The 23,842-nt window shown below is 38.3% G+C and overlaps 1 protein-coding gene across 2 annotated transcripts in view; it reads right to left on the bottom strand.

Moving 5' to 3' along the window:
* Nucleotides 1–3,187: 3,187 nt before the first annotated feature.
* The window catches only part of RUNDC3B (RUN domain containing 3B), a 52,455-nt gene continuing 31,800 nt past the window's right edge, over nt 3,188–23,842 (bottom strand). For both annotated transcript variants that reach the window (XM_057432612.1, XM_057432613.1), the window contains 4 exons: nt 19,168–19,325; nt 6,081–6,227; nt 5,554–5,669; nt 3,188–3,490 (listed from right to left, as the gene is read on the bottom strand). In XM_057432612.1, coding sequence (XP_057288595.1) covers nt 3,345–3,490; nt 5,554–5,669; nt 6,081–6,227; nt 19,168–19,325 — 567 coding nt within the window. In that variant the 3' untranslated portion in view covers nt 3,188–3,344. The remainder of the gene's footprint in view (nt 3,491–5,553; nt 5,670–6,080; nt 6,228–19,167; nt 19,326–23,842) is intronic.

Genomic DNA, 23,842 nt, shown 5'->3' on the forward strand with positions numbered 1-23,842 from the left:
CTCAGGTATATTTAAAATGAAAGATGCTTTAGGTCAAACTGAAAGCAGCACACTGCTCCTTAGAAACCCCAAGAGGATGGTGAATACATTGGTAAGTGCGTGCCACAGTGGCTTTTTAGCTTAAGGCATTACTCTTAAGAACTGAAAGCTCACATGGGCACTGGAGACAAGTGCCTGTCTGGAAGAACATGCCTGTGCATGGCTTTGGGGGGTCACAGAGCTCCACAGCAGGGCCAGCCCCCATACCAGAAAGCATCTCTCACCCCCAGCTTGGGAGGGAGCACCATATTTTGAAGGCCATCGTTCCTGGGGTGGGCAAGGATGGTTCATGCCAGTGTAACTCAGCCATACATCTGCCTGCAGGAAAGAGCACGTGGTTGCTACTGTGGCTGTTGTCTGCAACAGCATGGTACACCTGCATAGCCGGAACAGCTGCCCACAGCACTTGACCTACTGCATCAGAGCTTTCTCTGCAGGACTATTTTTAATTATTATTATTTTTTAACTACTCTCTTTCTTTCCCCTCTTCTTCAACCACCCTCACTGCATTGCTTTTTTCATATCTTCCAGTGAAGTCGCTGAATTTTTTCTTTTGCATATTTTCATAAGGGGTGCTGGTACAATAGCAACTTGGTGGTCAGGTCACTAAAACACCAACTTTGGGGTGTGCTTTACCCAAGAAATAGACTTCGGTCCTATCCCCCTATGAAGAAGGTATCCCAGCATGTGTTTGGCACTGGTGAAAGCTCATCACATGCTGAAAAACGCTGCAGTTGTGAAGAGGTTAGGGAGAGGCTCTGGCACACGGTGCAGGCAAGAGGTCCTGCCATGGGAGGTACCTGACACTGTTCCCCTCTTGTGATTTCTCAAACTTAGTTTATACTCAAAGCTCAAAATAAGGCCCAAGAGAGAGCCAGCACTAACAGCAGGTTTTGGATCACAGTGAATAATGACATACAGCAGCAAACCCAAAGCCTCCCTGTCGTGCAAGACAGAATTTGCTATAATGTTAGTCATACTGTTGTTTGTCGAATGTTTTAATCGCATAAAGTAAGATGAACAAAAACTAGTAACCAGCAATGATACAAAAATGTTTAATTTACATGCAACATTCATGGAAAGTCAAGGCAACAAAACATACAGTTTGGCATTTGTTTTTCAGTCTTTTTTAAAAATGATTCATGTTCAAACTGAGAAAGACACACAAGATTATTTCCCATGCACAAATGACACCCAGGAACTACACAGAAGACTCCCAATAAATGACACATGAATTTCACACCAGTAGCTCCAAGAAAAGAGCCATCAGCAAACATGACTGAAGATCATGATCATAGTCCCCTCCAAAATGCTGACACAGTGGGGAAAGTGTTGAACAGTGAACAAGACCGATCAAATCACTGTACCTTGATGCAGAACATTAACTTGTGGAATCCGGAGTCCCTCACTGTGTTTGTAGTAAAAACGCATCTCTAGTTTACAGACTGGCATTTAATAACACGACTCAACTGCCATGAAAGAACAGGTGCTTAATGTCATAACAAAACCCCAAATTTACGTGAGGTAATGGACATTCTGACAGCGTATGAAAGGATTAAATGGTCAGTTGAGTACAGAGAAATCAACCGGGTAGGTACGTGAGGGCTTGAAGGACAAGGTCTGGTGGGCTTTGCCAAGCTGCTTTAAAAAGCTGCACTGAAATGGCACCAGTCGTGGTTTATCCCACCACAGCTGCTGCAACCTCCAGCACTGTGGACTGGAATTGAGATGGCTCTTGATCCTTCTCCAGCTAAATCAAACGGCACCCAAGTCCCAGAGGTGCAGAGCCTCACACCTATACAGGCTGAACATGTCCTGTAGTTTCAGTAAAGGTAAAAATGAATCCTCTTTCAAGCCAATGCCAAGATGACCAGATTACAGTAGTAGTGCCAAGGTACCATTACAAGAGGCAAATGAACTAAAACCAAACAGAGTGTAGAGACAGAGTGTAAACACCTAAGAGTATGCAATAATTAAAAATCTGTCCTGTATTGCAGCTACTCATGTAAACAATTTATGAAACTTCTTTGGCACAAAAAAAGCATTTTCCCTAGCACTTATAAATACAACGTACTTACATGCATTGAAGTTCTGTTTAAAAAGTTACCATACTGACAAGCATTACTTGATTAGCAAAATCCATAGCGAAAGGCTCCATTGTATCTTACAAAGAATTAAGAATACAGTTTGCAAGTAAAAAATTAATTTGCAAACTTCTAAGCTGTAGGGAAATCTGGGAAGTTTGGTTCATTTAAAAAATGTCTCCCTGTTTGCTCCCCCCACCCCATCAGTAATTGAAACCAATGGCAAGGAATCTGAGAAAACTGACTTAAGGAAGTTCTGCCGCATTACCCAATCAAGAAAAATACCTATTGCACTACTACAGGAATGAGAAAAATCTTTTAACATGAGAATACTGTCATTATATTCTCTTTGCTCCCCATTTTCTACTCTCTTTGGGACCTTGCCAATAAACACACAATCCAAGCTTCCCAAGGTGCTAACTGTGCCACTGTAGTCCCCATCTTTACAGCAAGGTAACCAAGAAATTTCTCGTATGATGCTTGATTATCTAACTCATGTCAGTCAAAGCATTTAGTGAGTTTTCTCAACATTTGTGAATTGTGAAATATGCCTCATTTATCATATATGATCAATACATTTGTTATTCACATGCAACTTCAAGAATTAGTAAGAGCGTTTCAGTGTGATTCCTCAGTGCAATTCGGACATCTTAGTGCCATGATGCTACAGAAATAAAGTCTAACACTGAGTGAATTCGAGAAGAGCTGTTGATAGGTTAAATAAGCTATTTGAGGACCTACGCAGAGATGGAAAGCTGGGTTTTTAGGTAAAATATCTGCCTACAAAGTCTGGTGTTTAGGATCCCCTGTCTGTTCTGCAAGAGTTGATAGATATTTAAAGCACTGCAGAGAAGCACCGTGGCTAGAGCAGGGCCAGGCCATTGCAAGGAGAAACAAAGGTCTTGGCAGTTAAGTAGGGGACTGATGTCCAACTGTTTTATTTAAAAAAACAGCCATAAGCATCAGATTATATGTCCTGTACTTGACCGAGAGCTTTAAGTAACTCCGAGTAAGTAGAAAATCTGAGAAGTCCTCTGGGGGAAGGGGGCAGAGGGGGGAAGGGAATGAAAACTGACAGAATTTGTGAATTAAACAGATAATCATGGAGAGAAATAATAAAGCAACTTATATGTTAACTCAGAACCAGCAGTCTTCATTGCAAGTCATTTTACAGAACATAAACCAAATGCATACAACAGAAAGCTCTTCCTTGTGTGTATCTCATGATGGAGTTAAGCCCGGACTTGTCATCTCTGTTGTGGGACTTGCAAGATATTCACTTGATTTCAGACTTGTGAGAGATTTGTAGCTTGCTACTGATGTAAGAGAGCCACAAAGACCAAGCAACGATGGAGTGTCTTCCTTCCCTGTGAAGAAAAACAAGAATTAAGCTAATGATTTGCATAGGACAAGATGATCGGACCACAAAAAAGATGTGGGAGTAGAAAAAAATGGTCCACCTACATTATTATGAATTGTGCACTACTGCTTCAGCACACACATACTTCATAAATGCCATGAGAAAGACATGTACTTTGTGCCACACCTTCCCTGCTCAGGTGGCAGAGATCTCCACCTGTGCACTGCAGGCTGGGCCGAGGTCAGGCTCCTACAGAAGGACATTCAGAGGCTCCAGAGATGACATGAGGAACAGAAGGGTCCAATTAAAGCACCAAATGCATTATATAGAAACTGAAATGACCTTCCTAACATGTCAGCATGAAAGACCTAGTTTTAAATTTCTCATAAAGGAGTAACTGGAATCAGGATATATTTCTTTAAAAATAAACATGTCTTGTTTTCTAAACCTTGGTGAAGTGCATTAGGCTCCGACCACTGAGAAAAAGCCCTACAATGCAGGAGTGGCAGTGCAAGTATCTGCCCTGTCATCCAAATACACTTGTTAACATTAAACGTACCTATTAGGTGTAAGTCTGCACTGGACAATTTCTCTATTTTATGTCTTCCCAGAATATCCATTTCAGTTATTTTGTGCCAACTCTGCTAATAAATCACATTATAAAGAATTTGATCTACTAGCATCACCCTATTTCATCCTCCTGGCTCACCTACAGAATAGAATATATCACCTTAAAACTAGAGAGAAAAATGATTTAAGGGTCACAGGTAGATTCTATTGATGAGCCAGTCTAACAGAATTTTTTAAATCACATCTATAAAGTAGCATTTCTTAAAATTTGTGTTCTTGACAGGAAAGTTTTACTTATTAGAAGGATGTAAGGAAAACCCCAAACCAGCCGACCTGCATAAACCAGATGAAGAGCAGTGTAGCGCTACTGGGCACAGAGCTCAATTTCAAAAAATGTGAAGCTAAAAATCTGACTAGTAGTACTGAGAGTTAGACCAAAGGTATTTTAACAGCAGGATCACATGCTGTATCTTGCAAAAGTATATTATGCTTAGGTACTGAACCTCACTAATTTAGAATTGAGATGTTATTCTACCTTTGAAGACCCTAAACTATTATTATCAGTGGTTTTGCCACATTTAGAGGACTTAAAGCATGATTTCAAATGGTTAATATTGCGAAAAATCAGTTGAAAGTAGATCTGCACAAGAGCTCTCATCATAACAGCCATGCTGATTGTGTTTCACTTTCTCTGAGCTCACTTGAAATAATTTAGATTTTAAGACTGCTTAGTTTTTTTTTAAAACAAAAAGTGCTAAATTTTAAATGCTGATATTTTAAAGTTACAGTTATGAACTCCTAAGGCCCTATACTGTCAAGTCTATTTAAAGTTAACATTTGATGAGATAACAGAAAGGGTTTTTTACAACCATTTATGTTCTGTACCCAAAATACTACTGTTTCTGAAGTCTTCCAGCATTTTTCTGCTTTTCACATTTATCCACAAGATGGAGCAGCTAAACTTTGATATGGGTGCAGATTTTGAAAGAGGGGGGGGGTGTGTGTTACATTTATATACTAGCATGGACCTCTCTCCATTTTACCAGAAACACTGTCAAGATGCATCTCCACAGATAAACATTGAATGCAAGACGTAAGAATGTCAGTGGCAGTTATAAATCCAGTGCCTTTAATCTTTATTTTAAGAAACAAAAAAGGAAACTTAAGGAACTCAAAAGATTTGTGTTAGAGCAGAAAGACAACAGAAGATCCTCCTTGTAGCTGAGCTGTCTCTGCTTCTGTGATGGAGAGGGAAGATATGCAACGTATTTTAAGTTTAGCTTTAAATACAGCATGAAGTCTTACAGTTACTGAGGGGAAGCATCCTCATAAATCCAAACTTACTTGAAGTGTAGTCCTTAGGGAACCTGAAAAAAACTTCCATAACAATAAAACCCCATGCTGTTCAAAGCATAGTTTGTTCACACTGCAAATCATCTCACAGGGACTGAAGAGTTATGAAGAACATAACTAAAGGAAGCCACTAAACTAGCTTTGTACCTTCATTTAACAAGTTCATTCCATCCTGCTTCCCATCCTGTGAGTGACCTGGGTCCAGAGAGGACTGAGAAAGACTAACTTCTGCTGAAAGCTGGTCCAGACTTTGAAAGCTTTTCCTGCAAATAAAGTAATATTTAATAGTAACACATTTAAGAATCTAACCAGATATCCTCATTTCTCCTTTAAAGGTTGTTGGCTTTAAAAACACAAAACAAAACAAAGTAGGCAGCTCATCTCTCCTCTCTTAAAGACACTGTTTCTTTTTGTTTTCTCTCTAAAGCAATTATTTTCTTTTTGTTTATTTGTGGGTTTGTGGTTTGTTTTTTTTTCCTCCAAATTTATTTAAAGGAAGGAAATTTTTATGACAAGGAACAGAAACTTTTTTTTTTCTTTTCCTGCCAGCTGATCCTTATATATTGTAACAGGTGGTTCCAACAGGATATGTTTCAGAGTATGCTAAGGGAAATGTGTAATTTTGAGTTTTCCCTATTCCTCTAAAGGCAAATCAAAATAAATATTCAACTTACTCATCCCATTGTTGATTGTGCTTTCTATAGAGTAGAGTGTCCAAGGCAACAGCATTGACATCCAGAGCTCCTGGGGAAGGCCACTGATTGGTGAGGTGAGTAGTTAATTCTTGTCTTGATCTCAAGTCATTATTCTTTAGCACAGTCCTGTGAATACAAAAAGCAGTAAATCTCAGTCTAATAAATGCAATTCCGTGAGGTACAGAAAGAAAAACAGGACAAGAGGTCCTGACCAAGCTGATGTTCTACTTCGAGTGACCAACAGAAAGCAATTTAATTTTTCCTAGGAGAAGCAACTTATGAAACACATGTAGAAAAGAAAGTTGAAATTAGGATCTTTCTGCAATAAAAAAGCAATTACATTCTAAAGATTCTTTCTGCCAGCATGATGGTCATTAACAGGCTGACTATTTTGCAAACCAACTAAGCAAACGTGATGTCCTTCCCCCCATTCAATTATTTTTGCAGTTTGACCACAACCCCAGAGCCTCCCACCCCCATACTTTTGCAGAATGAACTAAAACCCAAACATGTTAATTCTGTTATATGCTTCCAGATAAAATATAAGACAGTTATTCCATTTTCTACCATCCTACAGTTTCTAGTAACTTGAGTTTTTAAATTACAGACAGTTAGCTGAGTACCTTCCATAAAAACTCCAGATTAAGTTTTGCTTCATATTCCCATGAAGCAGACCAGTTTTCTAAAATTCTGGAAATGAAGAGGCTAATATGCCAATATGGAAATCATCTGCCAGAAGTCATACAGAAATATGGAAAGTACATGGTTCAGGCTCCAAGACAAGATCAGCCTTTTTCCAGTAGTACAAGGCAACCTCCAACTTACCCTTTTACTGCTGTAGAATAACTCTAAAAACAAAAGTAGTATTCATTGATAACTCCTAAATCCTCCAGTCCGTGAAATACTAGGCAATCATTAAATGCTACTTTACAACATGTTTGACTGTCTCTGGCCAGAAGCAAATAGCTAGCGTTACGTATGCCTGCACTGAATTTACTCAGGAGGTCAAAGCCAAATGCCATGTAGTCATCTGAAATGCCAAACTGAGTAGCAAATTAGGTAACTACACATGCATTGATGTGAATTAACAAATAACACTGTCAACAGGTCTATTTTTTACAATGCAGGTTTTGTTCTGCTGGTATTTGAACCGTTTAGACAAGAATCTCATTAGGTAAGGGCACGTAACACCACTCAGAGAGCCAGAATTTCCCACGAAACAAGGTAAGACAATACTGAGTTCAGCAAGGACTTTTTAGTAGCTGAGTTTGGGAGAGGAGACAGATAAACAGCAATTTTGCAATAGGAGGTGGTGAAGCACCACACCAAACAAGACTCTTTGCAAGGAGCTTTTCTCAAGCTGAAGAATCCCACCACTGTTCATGAAAATAAAAACTTTTCTACCTGGGGATCTCCGTCCTTCCTCTCAGGGGTCTAGAGGAATAAGCACTTTGGTAACCCAAAGCTCTCAATAATTTTAAGTATCTTGTATGGTATTCACTTCCCCATGTAATTCCCCTAATCCCATGGGGTACATCAAGCATTAAAAGTATATTAAAGGCTTGCTGATTTAAGGAATCTGGAGCAGTGACCTAGCAAGTTCTTACAATGTTAGTCAGTTACACTGCATCACCTTCTTATTCAGGGGGACTTCTTTTATGCTTTCATAGAAGTTTTGTCACAGGACACAGTTTGTATTAGCAACAGTAACTACATGCAAATTCATACATTTACAACACAAGTGTGAATTCCTGTTTGGACAATTCCTGTTTGTTATCACCACAAAGTTCAGCAGTATTTAATTTAAATAAATTAATGATTTAAATAAATATTTATTAATTAAACATGCTGAGCAAAGACAAAAACTCCACACATCTACAGACAAGTTGCTAATATTGAAATTTTGTCATTTCACATAGGTTTCTATATTGAGGATTTTCCCACAAATCCTTATGCTATAGTAACCTGGAATTTCAGCCTGTGTAGAAAAAGAAGTTTTGACACAGAGACTAGCCAAACTGCTTCAGAGATTTTAGCATAACAACATACGAAGACTGAGCAGATCAATACTTAAAGCACTCCACTATGCTCAGGAAGAAAACCATGCATCAAGGAGGATACAGAAGTAACTGTTCTCTTGAAAACTTTTATGCTTTTAGTTTGAATCTTTAAAAACATAGAAAAATAACTTTAAATATATAAAATCAGCCCAAACACAGCAGTGAGTATATATATATAAAAATAAACACTAGAATAGACAACAGAAAGTTAGGCAAAAATATTCACAGCAGGTGCTGGTAGTCACCACCTATTTTATCAGCCTTGTAGATTGTTTAGCTGTTTGCCCTCTTGCAGCCATTTTTAAAGTATCATGAGATTTTATTGCAGCAAAGACTTATTAAAGGTACTGCTTGTGGACAGCAATTCTCCCAAGATAAACAAAGGCAGTATCAGTTTCTGCAGATCAACCAGACTTATTTTAACAAGGTATTAAACTGCACAGAATCATAATCAAAAATCACGATCAAAACCCCACTCATTCAGGTTGGAAAAGACCCTTAAGATCACAGAGTCCAACCATTACCCCAGCACTGCCAAGCCCTCCACGGAACGATGTCCCTAAGTGCCACATCTACACAGCATACATCGTCCTCGCAATCTTAATCACCATGTGGCAAAAATGATCCTGCCATAAATACTCAAAATCAGGAAGAGGAAATGAGATGAAGACAAAAGCGTTTACTATAGAAAGAAGTTACAGAGGAAGGAAATAGGATCAAGTTTTAATAGAAAACAAGCATACAAGTTTCAAAACACTCGGTGTGAAAAAATGCTGCACAAGATAACTGAGTGCTGTCCTGCTTAGTCAGACAGGAAACAGGAGCTCTGTCTAGCAGTTAAAAGCTCTCAAAAGACAATTCATTTTGTCTAAGGCAGACTGAATTTCTACAGAAGGACTCTTGCTCCTCAGAATGCAAACACTGTAACCAGTGCTGGTCATCTCTAGGCTGTGATAATGAGGGGTTTGAAGTAGGACTTTTTCTTAGTGATCACAGTGAGTGCAATGAAGCTTATGAGCTTTCCTCTAGATGTTTACTGTCAGGCTGCTTAACGAAAAGAAAAATATTACTATTAATAAACTTATTTATCTGCTAGTATAGGAAAATATATAAAATCTTTCAAAGGAAAAAATAGAGTAAAAGTCTTCCCAGAGCAAAAGGAAGAACTGAAGAACTGGTGAGGAGGTACAAATGGGAAATAGGGTATCTGCGAAATTTAAAAATTTCACAAAATATTCAAGAGTAAAATGTAAAATGAGTATTTTCTGTTATTTACACATACATAAGGGAACTACTGAACAGTTTGAGCTAGGACTCATAAGTGTTACCAAAAATGCACATAAAAATACTGTGGCATAACATGCAAACTTCTATGTAAAATGCTGGTCTGTAGTAAAACACAGTGAACCGGAATGGCCTATGTACAAACAGAATTTTCTATTGTGTCTGTTCCCAAGAACAAACTGCTAGTGAGAAACACCAACTGAAAACCAGAATTACCTTAACGCCTGCAGACCAAGAGTCAAAGGCTAGATTTTATGGAGGATACTACCTCATAACTTATAAGCATAATTTATATGGAACAAAAACCATAATACATCATAAGGCTAATACTGAACATCATAATAATGCAGTTCTGTTTTAAAATAAAATTTAAGAAAATATTGTTCTGTTCAGCCTGGAGAAGAGAAGGCTGCATGGAGACCTCATAGCAGTCTTCCGGTATCCTAAGGGGGGCTATAGGGATGCTGGGGAAGGACTCTTCACTAGGGACTGTAGTGACAGGACAAGGGGTAAGGGGTTAAAACCTAAACAGGGGAGGTTTAGATTGGATATAAGGAAGAAGTTCTTTACTGTTAGGGTGGTGAGGCACTGGAATGGGTTGCCCAGGGAGGTTGTGAATGCTCCATCCCTGGTGGTGTCCAAGGCCAGGCTGAACAAAGCCTTGGGTGACATGGTTTAGTGGGAGGTGTCCCTGTCCAATGCAGGGGGATTGGAACTAGATGATCTTGAGGTCCATTCCAACCCTAACTATTCTATGATTCTATGATTTTTTGTTCTCTACATCAGGAACTGCTACATAAGTTGAGCTCCTTTTAGAAAGCAATGAGAAGTAGTCAGTAGAAACATCTTGCTAATGAATTTCTACCTGTGGATGGATTTTTAGCAAAGAATGGTCACATTCTCAAGTCAGCAAATGCCTACGTGGAGCTTGACATGAACCAAGGATGAAGGAAGATGTGGGTAAAGAAGCAAAAGTAGCAGTAGCAGAAGTAGCAGTGCAAGCAAGATAAGAAGAAACTGGACTGTGCTAAGATACAAAATAGCGGACTGTTAGCAAATATTAAAGGTTAAGTTCTCATACGCTTATTGTTACTAGTTACTGTGTGCTGCAGGAATATATATCAAAGCAGAGTATACTGAGCTATTGTATATGTATTCAATCATCATACAACAAGCTATTGAACATGTATCTAATTATACTACTGCGAGCTATTGATGATGTATCCAAATATTATACAGTGAGCTATTGTAAATGTAACCGTAGTTGCAGTGTATTACAAGAAAATGTATCCGATTATAATACGGCAAGCTATTGTAAGCCGAGGCAGAGAAACAGTATAAAAAGGATTGATACGCTATAATAAATGGCTTTGGTCTGATCATATTGATCTCTGACCGAGTCCGTAATTTTTCTGCGGCCTTTCTGCAGCACCTGCCTATTACAACAGAATACCGATGATTCATTAGGTAAACACTAACATGTTCCCAAATTAGTAATAAGCATCTGCTTGAAGTGCAGATACATATGCTCCCTCCATGCCTGTAAATTTGCTTACTTTTATTAAGGAATAACAGCAACAGCCAGAGTATTAACATCAGGCTTACACAGCTACTCCAGGAAACCTCTCTGTGTGCTTTTGACTTCCAGTCCTTTAATTGCATATTTAAGAAGCAGGGGAAAGTGAGATTAGTGAAGTCTCATCATAAACATCCTTCCCCGCTAGTGTTCACCAGGCCTGCCTTTGTCAGGTACTCTACAGCGTAGTAACATGCTGATTTCCTCAACTTTTACTATTTTAAGTTGTTTATTCAATGATTTATTATTTTAGGATTATTTATTAAGCATAAGCAGAATATTGTTATGTATGGTACACATATAATAATAAAATGCAATTGACAAATTACTGCTCATTTCCATCCCTGCTCCGCAGTATGCTGCCTTTTCAGTTGTTCTGGTACAATCACAGAAGACCCACCCTCAAAATGGATCACTGAAATGGTGAATTTTTTAGTTTCTGTTTTCAAAGAAGCTGGGTTTTTTTAAATGTAATGTACAAGGTAACCCTGCAAACTGTTGGGTTTGTACTAACATTGCTTTGGACAACTCAGCTACCTCTCAAAAGGATAAAGAAATTACTCCTTTGATTTAACACATCTAAGATTTCTGCATCTTGAAAGTGTGACCTGACTTGATTCACTCGTTCTTGTGTGCAAAACAGAAATGACATAAACAGATGATTATCTTTGGTCACTTACTATACTATATTACATCTGGGAATTTAATAAATAAGTAAAAATTGATCTCACATTTAATACAAGCTAAAATGGAAAAGCCTTATCTTGGTAACCTCATAAAATTTCCTGTCTCGTTTCAGCTAGACTGGATTTCCAGTTTCTCCTGGATCAAGTCTAGGTTCACAGTATCACAGTATGTTAGAGATTGGAAGGGACCTCGAAAGATCATCTAGTCCAATCCCCCTGCCGGAGCAGGAACACCTAGATAATGTTACACAGGAATGCGTCCAGGCGGGTTTTTAAATGTCTCCAGGGAAGGAGACTCCACAACCTCCCTGGGCAGTCTGTTCCAGTGTTCCGTCACCCTCACTGAGAAGAAGTTTCTTCTCAAGTTTAAGTGGAACCTCTTGTGTTCCAGTTTGTACCCATTACCCCTTGTCCTATCATTGTTTGCCACTGAGTAGAGCCTGGCTCCGTCCTCGTGACACTCCCCCTTTATATATTTATAGACACTAATAAGGTCACCCCTCAGTCTCCTCTTCTCCAAACCATAGAGACCCAGCTCCCTCAGTCTTTCCTCATAAGGGAGATGTTCCACTCCCTTAATCATCTTTGTTGCCCTGCGCTGGACTCTCTCCAGCAGCTCCCTGTCCTTCTTGAACTGAGGGGCCCAGAACCATTGGAAGCCTATTCTGAAAGGCCCATTTACACAGATTTTTTGTTCAATAAAATGTTAGTTCCGTTTCCAATTATACCTATAAAAAACCAGTAACTTCTTACCTGCAAGTTTAATTTCTCCAAATCCAGAAAATGCCAGTCCAGTTGGCAATTTGCCCTCCTACCAGCAGATGAAGACAGGAAATAAACCAAACAGACTAATTCCCTAAGAAAGGGAATCATATCAGCTGAATGCTCCAGTTCAAGAACTACCTGAGTAGTGAAAAGTGAAAATAAAAGCTTAAAAAAATAAAAACATTTGAATAACAAAGAACAAGCTTTAAAAACCTTTGTTTAGGACAAAAAATATGGAATGCAAACTGAAATATATAGCATACATGAATATAACTAAAACCTGTAAGAGCAACTCTAAAACAAAAGGGAACTCTCAAACTGTCAGTGCTGTATCAAGACAGTGAGTTGTCTGGACTGGTATGTCATTGGACTTCGAGAAATTAGATCAGCAGGTATGAAAATTAGCTACTTACCAGTAGATTTTGATGCTGCAATGTACCACCTCTCTCAGGTTTGTGCCCTGCGCACAGACACAGTATTCCCCAAATCAGATGCCAGAGCAGTTAAATCCCAGCAGACTTTCTAATGGCAGCTGCTGCAGTGAGAAAAAGCAGGCATGTCCTATCGCACCACATTTTCTTACTGTTTTGGACTGGCTAACAGATCTTCATGTGTCACAGTAACAGGACTAGTTGTGCCACAGAACAGATGCTGCATTGCGTTGAGGCCCTCAGATGTTCAACGCTCATTATTTTGAAAGGCCTTACTTACCCCTGCTCCCAACCTTATAATTCTACATTGGATAAAAATACTGGAATCTGGAATGCATTAATTATTTACGCCCGGTAACTTAAAAGTTTCTGTGTTTGCTACCTCTATGCAATGCCTTCACCCATAGAAGTGCAGCCATGGAAGAAGAGAAAGAATGCCACTAAGAAAACAGACTCTAGTATCACACATCAGAGGTTCAGAGAAGGGGACATTGCCATGCTAACATCATTAGGTAAGCAAAATGGTCCCTACAATTCTCTAATCCAGAATAAGGTATTAAAGTCCTGATTAAGGTATTAAAACATGAGGGTTTAAAAATAAATCCCTTTCTATCTACTGCATTTTGGAAAGTATGTCCTTCTCTTCAGGCTGTTATTCAGAAATGTTTGGCTTCCTGTTGCACAATAAACCCATGCAGTCCCTCTGGATTCTAAGAATAGCATGTCCTCCATCATGTTGGAAGCTTGGTTGCAATTTTGTTTAGTTCTGCGTATTTCTTTGCTGGGCCTCACTCTGTACACTCTACTCTGAATTGCAGGAGTCTGCCCATGTACTATGCCGAGATGAACTTTTCTTAGCTATACCTTTAAGCAAAGGGAAAATTCCTACTACTCTACAGGCTTCCACTGCACTGAAAACAGAACTTCCCTTCCTGCTGTCTATGCACACCTCTGTAAACAGAACAGGGGTACAGTATTGCAGCAAACTTCAAAAGAAAGAATTCCACAAAACCAAAATCCAAAACACTGTCTGAACAAAAGTTTTACCATCTACCAAAAGCTGCACTGTATTTTCTACACTGTTAAAGAAAAAATAATGTGCCGACAAGTTGGGAAAAGGAGCCGAGAACAGACCAGACTACAGTACTAAGGATTTAAAACTGCTGCTGCAAATTTGGGCGAGATAGAGGATATACAGGAAGCATTACAAATAAAAGCGTAGCTAATGTGAATTATGGTTTGATAGCAAGGATCCATGAAAGCTTTCAAAGGAAACAAGGATTGGCATTCTCAATCTTTTACATTGTAGGAAAGAAAATCGCCAAGACCAAAGACTACATTTTAATCTCCTGCTTCCTTTCAGTGAGAAAATAAAGGAGCTACAACAAATTGGATTTAATGTACTGATGCAGTTGAGGAATTCCGTTTCTTAAGAAAAAAAAAGCCTTACAAGCACACTATCTGAAAAAGAAGTTAAGAGTACTAAAAAAGCTATCCAGACTTCCTGTTTCTCCAGATGATTTTGGTTTTGAGTGAGGATTGCAAAGCTCAGCAACCCAGACTGAAAGTTCTACTTGTCTGGAAGGCAGGATACATTAGCCTGAGCCCAGTGCAGTGCTAACAGGGCAAAATAGCCTTCTGGACAGTTTACTCGAACAGTCAATGCCTGAGAGTGAGGCATGAGTGACAAGCTGTGTACAGCTCATGAGTGGAAACATACGCAGAACACTTGCTGTAATTAAAGTGTCACAGAAACAAACAGTCTCTCAGGGTTGCAACTAAATTGTCATTTCCTGTGATTACAAAGACATCTGTATTATCCAGACAGGAACTGCAGTATTGCTGGATCTGACAGCTATATTAAAATATGAAGAATGGGAGACTACAAGCACTGTTTAGGGCTTGAAAACACTGACCAATTCTGAAGAAACAGCCAGACAAATTAAATAAATCTAGCTTTAAGATTTGCTAAAACATACAAAAAATTCTTAATTACACAGACAAGCTTAATACCATGTAAGACCACGAGTGTCCCTGCAATTTAATTTGAGTCTTATTTGTGCCATAACCAAAGACAGAATTCCAAACACAGAAGAGTTCTTGACTTTTCTTTCCTCCACAGAATACCAGGACAAGACAGGGATATAGGAGGGAGATAAAAAAACAGAGCAGCATAAAATATAGCATAGCCACTGAATTTAAGAAATAAATTTTCAATACATGTGATAAATTAAATAAAAATAAAAAATTAAACTATTGCACCAGCTGGGACAAAGGGACTGTACCCTCTTACACCAGGCACACCAGCCTGGAAACCTGAAAAATACCTTACGAGGAAACCCATGTTGGAACACATTATGTTAAAGTGATTAGCTTTTATGACATCAGTGAGTCACTATGCAGGAAATGACTCAGTATTCAGAAAATTGATGGGAACTCTCTTGTAACCATACATCAATATTTAACATATATAAATATCAATCTCAGATGCAGAATCTGAACTGTAAAGTAACAAAGATCAGCAGTTTGCGTTAGACATAGGCAGTGTATAAGGCAAAAGAAAGAGTAAGAACCACTCTAGAGCGGGGGTGGGGGGAAAGTCTGCTTAAGCTGAGATAGAGTTTAACACAAGGATGTTCTGGGCAAACAGTTCCAGATTTTGCCCAGTCACTTCTTTGCCTGAGCTAACTTCAACACAGTGGTCTCCAAAGTGGGGTGCGTACAACAATCCTTTGGGGTATGGGAAGAAAATATTTTTCGTACTGTTAATGAAAAGAAAGTGTATACTTCATCTTTGTCTCACCCTTTTTAATTCCTATTTTTGTGTATGTTTGTAATGTACATATTAGTACAGTAGTACATGTGTAGAATTTATAAATAAATAAATATCCCGATATTGGGGGAGTGCTCATAGTTTTTTACTGATGGGGTGCACGATCAAACATCTCACTGCCCCAAGACACATTCAGTATTCTTTGCAAGATCTTAGAGAAAAAGAAATGTCTGCCTTCGTGAGTTTTGAGTACTCCAGCATTGAGCTCCTTGATGATTTGGGATCCCTCTCCCATCATGTTTTGAATGATACTGGAATTCAAACTGTCTTCTTCAGTTAGACACACCATGAATGACACACTTCTTTTGACTGTCCCCCTGTGAGCTGTTATTTTTAAGAACTTCAGAGCTGTTAATTTTAACCACTTTAAGGCCTTAAGTGCCCTACCCTCACTATAAAAATGCACTATTTCTGTAGAAGAGCACAGCCAAAAGCACTGTCCTCTAATGTTCAACTACAACAAATCCCAGGGAAAAACATGTCCCAGTGACAGCAAACACTTCTGACAAAAGCAAATGAAGGCCAGAATACACCTTGTCATTACTACAATCGACGCATATCACTAGGCAATCACTTCATCTGGAGATACTGAGTGTGGTACAGAACAAGCTGTTCTTAGAATAGACCAGAATAGTTCCAGGTGGAAGAGATTTCAAGTAATGATCTAGTCCAACTGCCTGATCACTTCAGGGCTGATCAAAAGTTAAAGCATATTATAAAGAGCATTGTCCAAATGACTCTTAAAACGCTGACAGGTACGGGGCATTGACCACCTTTCTGGAAAGCCTGTTCCAGTGTCTGACTACCCTCTCGGTACAGAAATGTTTTCTAATAACTAGTCTGAAACCTCTTGATCAGCTGTGCATTAGTTTAAACATATCTGACTGATGATCAGGTGGTCTACTGCAGTTTCACTTTCCTAATCACATTTGCCACCAGACACCTGCCAGCAAAGTGAAACGTCCAATTCCCAGATGAGTGGGCATATTCCTAAGAAATCCAATCAAATTGACACACACAAGAAAAAGTTACTTTCTGGTGAATAACTATTTTGATCATAGATTTTTCAGCTTCACGCCTGTTCATTGTAGTTTGGGTACTCCAAACTGTGAGACAAAGTTAAGAATGCTGAAAATTGTAGAACATTCAGTTCTGCATAACAACTGTAAACCAAAATTACTTCTAAATTTCTCCAATCTCCTATATCCACATTTATTTCATCCTTTACAGCAAACTGCCTTATTAAATGTGAATATGGAAAAGTTTCTCTGTAAGTTATTTAAAATCCATTAAGATCATACGTAAAACATTTTGCAGGCCTGTGAAATACCATTTGAAAGCGTCAACAAACACTAAACACAAGCTTGAAAAGGTAGACCTTGCTACCTTAACAACAGCCAGTGGAATTGAAAAGCATCATTAAAAAGGAAATATAGAATGTTTATTTAAAATAGTTTCCATTACACAGCAAATGATCCTAAATCAGATCTCAAAGTGTTTTACAAACAGTAATGTAGTATGCCTCAGGCAGAATTATAATCCCAAATTTGCTCTTACCTGCTAATAAAGAATTCAAACAGATTACAGCACATATTCACTACTCCAAAATGCTACTAACAGTAGGAGAGCAAAACACTAAAATTTGGAATTATGTGAACACTATTCTAAAACAGCTTGGAAATAAAAAGCAATTTGGCCAAAAAACCAATTGGCCAAAATATTACAGGCACATAAGTGATACAACATGTTCTGCTGCCAGGTCATCCTGGGTCAGAATAAAAGATATGAAAAAACAAGAAAACAAGTCGGAAAGAGTGATTAAAAGATGTTAATTATGACTGGTGTTAACAATCGGAAACCTGCTAGTAGGAATATTTCTTCCCTTCTCTCTCCCCAGTAAGGAGCTACGAGTTTCTAACACACTTTAAGAGTTCATCTGACAGGCACACTATACTCACAGCGATAACAATGCAAAATCATACCTCTCACTCCAACTACCTAGTGTAGTCCAAGCTCCTGACTGCAGTTTCTCACAAACAGCTATGTAAGAACACACTGTCAAGATACAACAGAAACTGCTTCATACTTGAGCCTTCACATAAGAAAGCAAACAAAAAAATCAAACCCCAAAGACTGAGATTTTTTAGAACAGTCTGACTGCATATAGCTTGGCTAAAAATTAACAGCAGGTCTGTTCAATAATTCCAAGTAACAGAGTGGGTTTAAAAGAGCTCATACCTTCCCTCCACTTCCCCCAGATAATAAGGGAGGCCAAAGAAGTAGAACATGAATCATTAGCTATATCAGCAAATTCAGAAAAGAAATCAGTGACAGGTATCCCTCAAAATCTTGCAGGCAATCATAAAAAAAAAACAAAAACACAACCAAACATCTTTTTTTCTTCCTCAACTCTGAAATTGTCAAAAATAAAGTGCAAATGCTGTGTTCCTGAGGAGTTTCATAAAATCCATTCCAAGTACTGGCAATAAAATTATCTACTGCAAGACAGAAAAGCCTGTATTGCTTCAAAGGCCACAGACTACTTCCATTTTACTTCAGGGCTCAGACACATACAAATTACTCCAAATATAAGGTAATTTATCTTATATTTGTTATGAACAGAACATACACTTACTGCAGATGCATACTGTAGCAGTCTCATGGCAACCTGTCACCACACAGTAGGTCTTCCATCTATCTGGATCTTTAGCCATTACAAGGGAGTATCTCTGCAAAAGGACAGTACCTTCCTATCCAACAGACAGGAACAGGAGGATAACTATCTAAGGAACTAGATGATCTTAAGATCTTTCCAACCCTAACTATTCTGTGATTCTATGATCACAAGATACTGGAATATTTATCATATTAGTCATGACGTACACTATTAAAAAATTAAGCCTTCTCCTGTTGTTTTAGCATTTTGGCTTGCATTGAAGAAACAGTGAGTAGGAAACTGCTTAATCAGTTTGAATATTTTTAAGACCAGATTACTTTTTACTGAGTCTGAGCCACGTGCAAATAAAATAGAATCTATGCAAACAAAATAAATATTTCTTTAACCTTTCCTGCCTAACATTTTAAAAATAGTGCTCAAAAGGAAGCTGCTTCCATTTTTAAAGGGTAGCCTTAAAGCCGGAATAAAAAATATTTATAAAAATGTGTTAAAAGTTTAAGCAAGTTTATTGTAAGCTATTTCAGATTAAAAAATTTAAGTTTATCTTAAAATTATTCTAAGCAGTTTTCAGGGGAGCCATTTCTGAAGACTTTAAGACTTGTCATGGAGAAAAAAAAAGCTAAAACACATCCATTCCTTTAAGAAGTTTCATTCATTTCTACAGGACCACAAGTTCTTTGTATTGTATAGTAAAATAAGTTAAATAATTTAACTAATACTGCTCTAACAATGTTTCTCCATTCTACTAACTTACAACTGGTCTTGCAGTTCCACAATTATATATTCCAGCTGTTCCTTCTCCATTTTATGGGCTAGGTCCATATCTTCAATTCTTTGTAACAGTAGTTTATTCTGTGAGACAGATTCAGATAGCTGGTTTTCTCTGAGTCGTACCAATTCTTCAAGGTAACCCTGGAAATACAAGTGTTAGAAAGCTTTAAGGAACACACTGTCAAAAAAACCTTTTCATTATGTTCGTTCACATTTTTCTGGTTTAAGATGTATACAGTTCTACTTTGGTTTTGTTGTAGACTGGGGTTTTCTTTTAATCTTCACACAGACTAATAAACTGACTAAAGGTTAGTATGATGTTTCCTAATCAGTACCAAGAAAATCATGTACTTATTTACACTGCTGCAGAGGAATAGAATAATGGATGGAACAATGAGACAAGAATGCCACCAGCACGAAATATTAACTCATTTTTCAAAACCAACATAGAAGAGTCACTAGTACAAGAAAAAGATTAGAACTGTAGGTCTTAACAGATACAGGATGTTAGATATTACCTAAGAAGAACAAGAGTAGAATGCACCTATATGGATCTGTATAGTTAATGAAAGGGAAACAATTATTATTACAAAATATCCAATGTTACTTTGAAATTTCTTTGAAAATTGCAATACCACATCACACACACAGATGACATGGAAGGTTACTGAAATAAATATTCATCTTCAGCTGACACTATAAAAGATACTGTACAGTTCTTATCACACTTCAACTAGTTAGTCTTTTACAAAAATCCACGACGTCTTTTAATAGCAGCTGTGATGGCACAGAGGTCACAAAGTATGTTCACAAATTACACACCTCATTACAATATTAAGTAGCTATTTATTTTTCTTGTTCAAGTCCCAGGACATCACATGCTAGTAACTTCTTATCAATTCTGAATTAAACCTGGATACAGGAAGTCTATAATGAATAAAATTTTGCAAATTCCTTGAAGTCTAAGGCAAAATAAGTAATTAGAATCACAGAACCACAGAACCATAGAATAGTTAGGGTTGGAAAAGACCTTAAGATCATCTAGTTTCAACCCCCTGCCATGGACAGGGACACCTCACACTAAACCATGTCACCCAAGGCTCCTTCCAACCTGGCCTTGAACACCGCCAGGGATGGAGCATTCACAGCTTCCCTGGGCAACCCATTCTGCTGCCTCACCACCCTCACAGTAAAGAACTTCTTCCTTATATCCAATCTAAATTTCCCCTGTTTAAGTTTGAACCCATTACCCTTTGTCCTATCACTACAGTTCCTAATGAAGAGTCCCTCCCCAGCATCCCTATAGGCTCCCTTCAGATACTGGAAGGCTGCTATGAGGTCTCCACGCAGCCTTCTCTTCTCCAGGCTGAACAGCTCCAACTTTCTCAGCCCGTTTTCATAGGGGAGGTGCTCCAGTCCCTTGATCATCCTCATGGCCCTTCTCTGGACTTGTTCCAACAGTTCCATGTCCTTCTTATGTTGAGGACACCAGAACTGTACACACTACTCCAAGTGAGGTCTCACGAGAGTGGAGAAGAGGGGCAGGATCACCTCCTTTGACCTGCTGGTCATGCTCCTTTTGATGCAGCCCAGGATATGGTTGGCTTTCTGGGCTGCGAGCGCACACTGCCAGCTCATGTTAATTTTCTTATTGACCAACACCCCCAAGTCCTTCTCTGCAGGGCTGCCATTCTTTCATAGGTGCACATATTAAAAAAAAAAAAAGTAATTGAAAAAGGTAGTTTTCAAGTTTTCATAGACGCAGAACAGGCGTAGTCCTGTTGAGCAAGCACAGAGGTTTCACTGAGCTGGTAGCAAGATGTTACTAATTGAATGCATCACCACAAAGACTATTAAGGGTATAGAGCATCTCTCATATGAGAGGAGGCAGAAAGAGCTGGGATTACTCAATCCTGGGCTGGGGAGAAGGGAAGATGGGCAGGAAGAGAATCATATCAATATGTATTGATTTTTAGTGGGAGGGTGTAAAGAGGATGGAGTAAGAATCTTCTCAGGGGTATCCAGTGAAAAGAGGCAGCAGACACAAACTGAAATACAGACAACTATTTAAATGTGGGGAAATAAAACTTAAGAGATTTTAGCCCAATTGAACAAGGCCCCAGCAACTCACTCTAGTCTACATTTTTTTAAGCAGTGGATTTGGACTAGATAACCTCAAGAGGTGCCATCCAACCACAACTATTCTATGATTCTGTGACTACATACAGTTTTATCTACTGGATATATTCATATTTTATACAAATTTATTTTAGTCTCAGTACAAGTTCCAAGGAATTTTAGGAGTTTTTCAGTATGCTCAATTCTGCCTGTCAAATGTTACCATTACCCTTACTGTTAAGGTACTCCTTGGACCTTCAAGTAGTACTTTAAAAGTACTAAATGATGCGTTCAGACATATTTCATGCTTCCCAGAAGTCTCATATTTTACAAAAAAGATTAGACATGGAGCATCACTATCAGAAACAGAGTACAATCAGACAATAAATATCTCTATAACACGTGAGGTGTATCATCCTACCAGTAAAAGCCTATAAAACTCCAGTATAAACAGTAAACAAAAAATTAAGAAGTTTACTACATAAAAGTGAACAGTTTACACCACTCCAAAATAGGCAACAGATAATTACCACAGAACTATCCAATGATTCATTGATCTGGACAAGAGACAATTTGGAAAATACAAACTCGTCATATTTCCAGAGTGGCCTGAAGAAGGCAGGAAGTTCCACTGTTCATCATTTTTTAACATGCAAGAGCTAGGCACCATGAAACAAAGCCAGTAGGAGCCAAATTCAAGAGACAGAAAAGAAGGTGATTTTTCACACAACAGATGGTAGATGTGCAGAATGCTCTGCCAAAAAATTGGTTTGGAAGCTAAAAATTTACATAGGGTCAAGAGAATATTTGACAAGGATTTTGAAGAGAAATCCATTACAGCTTACTAAACAGACAAACCTTATCAGCTTCAGGAAGTCCTTCAGCTAACATGCATTGGCAAGAAATGCAAGAGTTAAAAAAAGCGCATATACATTTGCTTTGCTTTTATTCTACCATTCACATCTACTTTGGGCAAGTATCCAAGATAAGATAGTAGGGTAACCAAGGATTCTTGGTCTAAACCAGCACAGCACTGTAGATCCAGTAAAGCAATGCTACCGTTTACCTTGCCAATACCTGACCTTATCCTACTATTCAAATAACTTGGAAGATACACATAACTTAGTCTTAGCTGCAATCCAATTGCTTGTCATATTTGTAACCCTGGTAAACACCATTGAGCTGTGCTATTAATGACTGCAGTATACATACTTAATTAGGAGGCACAAAAGGAATTTATCATTGCTTGTGCAAAGTGAATGACAATAGAGCAAAAGAAACATCCATCAGTGTATCAGTTACTAAAAATACATGATTTTCAACTTGGTCTTCTTGTCACAATGGTCCAGTTTTCCAACACAGAGAATGTCAGAAAGCCCCTTTGTTTGAAAGAAAGCAATCTGTCTCCAATTAACTACTATCTACTGTACTGTGTGCAACTCAACTGTTACTGTAACTCATTGCCATGAAAGAGGTCCCAAAAAGGGAAGGAGAGAAACACACAGGAAAGGAGCAATATTTCATAGTCCATCTAAGATCTTAATGCTCATTTGGACAAGATATAATAGAACAGATGTAGTACAGTTAAAGCAAATGACATTAAAATGACAAAAAATGACAAAAAAAATAAAATCAGGCACATCCCAAATGAAAACTAGACAATAGAAAATCTTCTGTCTGTTGGAGTAAAAAAGTTATTCTGCTGCTGCAATTGTCAACTAGGCATTCTAAAAGAGGACAATTAGGGAAGTGTCAACAGCTGCCAGAGTAGCCATCATTTTGAAAATGGTATTAAATGCGCCAGAGTTTTCAAAGAATTATCATAAAACTGACTTGAATTCACCTCTACATTAGTTGACTATAGAGGTTGCTTCATTAAGAGAATGCTACAAGGAATAATGCAAGTCACGAAAATAGTAATGCTCAAAAATTTGAAATACTCAGTATAACATCAGCAAATAACTTCCCATGGAATGTAAATATTTCTGGATTTTAGACTTGTGAATAAACCAAAACCTCCATTTGCTGTTATGAGCCACTAAAGATCTTTGTGCTTTTGCAGATGGAAAGCTTCCTAGTGATTCTGGCTAGTGGATTTGGACACTGTGTTTCAGTACTGTTTCTACAGATATCTGTCACAACTTTGATAGGGTATCCTTGGAAATGAACCACTTGGATGTAACAAGAAAAATAAACATCCACCTATTTTGTTCTCTTCACTGCTTCTCCAGTACTGATTACACTTTCCTCATTAAGCCCCAAAATATTTACAGTCTTTCACTGGGTGAAGGTGAAGAAGAGTGGAGTTCAAACCAATCCTGTGCTTTTGTCTGGACACCAAGGATGAAATGCTGTCTTGAATATGTTCCTGTGCATCAGGGACTGCTGGGGTGGAGAGGGAAAGATTTTGATTTTGCTTAACTATTTGAAGAAATTCCTTTTGATTGACACATTTTGGTTTACAAAAGCAGGGAGAACATCCCCTGTACCAGAGAGAGCCCCAAGGAACACAAGTTCTTTCCATATGGAAAGTCATACCG

Source organism: Pezoporus wallicus, unplaced genomic scaffold (assembly GCF_028554395.1).
Source record: "Pezoporus wallicus isolate ANWC-B61680 ecotype Strahan unplaced genomic scaffold, APGP_CSIRO_Pwel_v1 scaffold_2584, whole genome shotgun sequence".
NCBI lineage: Eukaryota > Metazoa > Chordata > Aves > Psittaciformes > Psittacidae > Pezoporus > Pezoporus wallicus.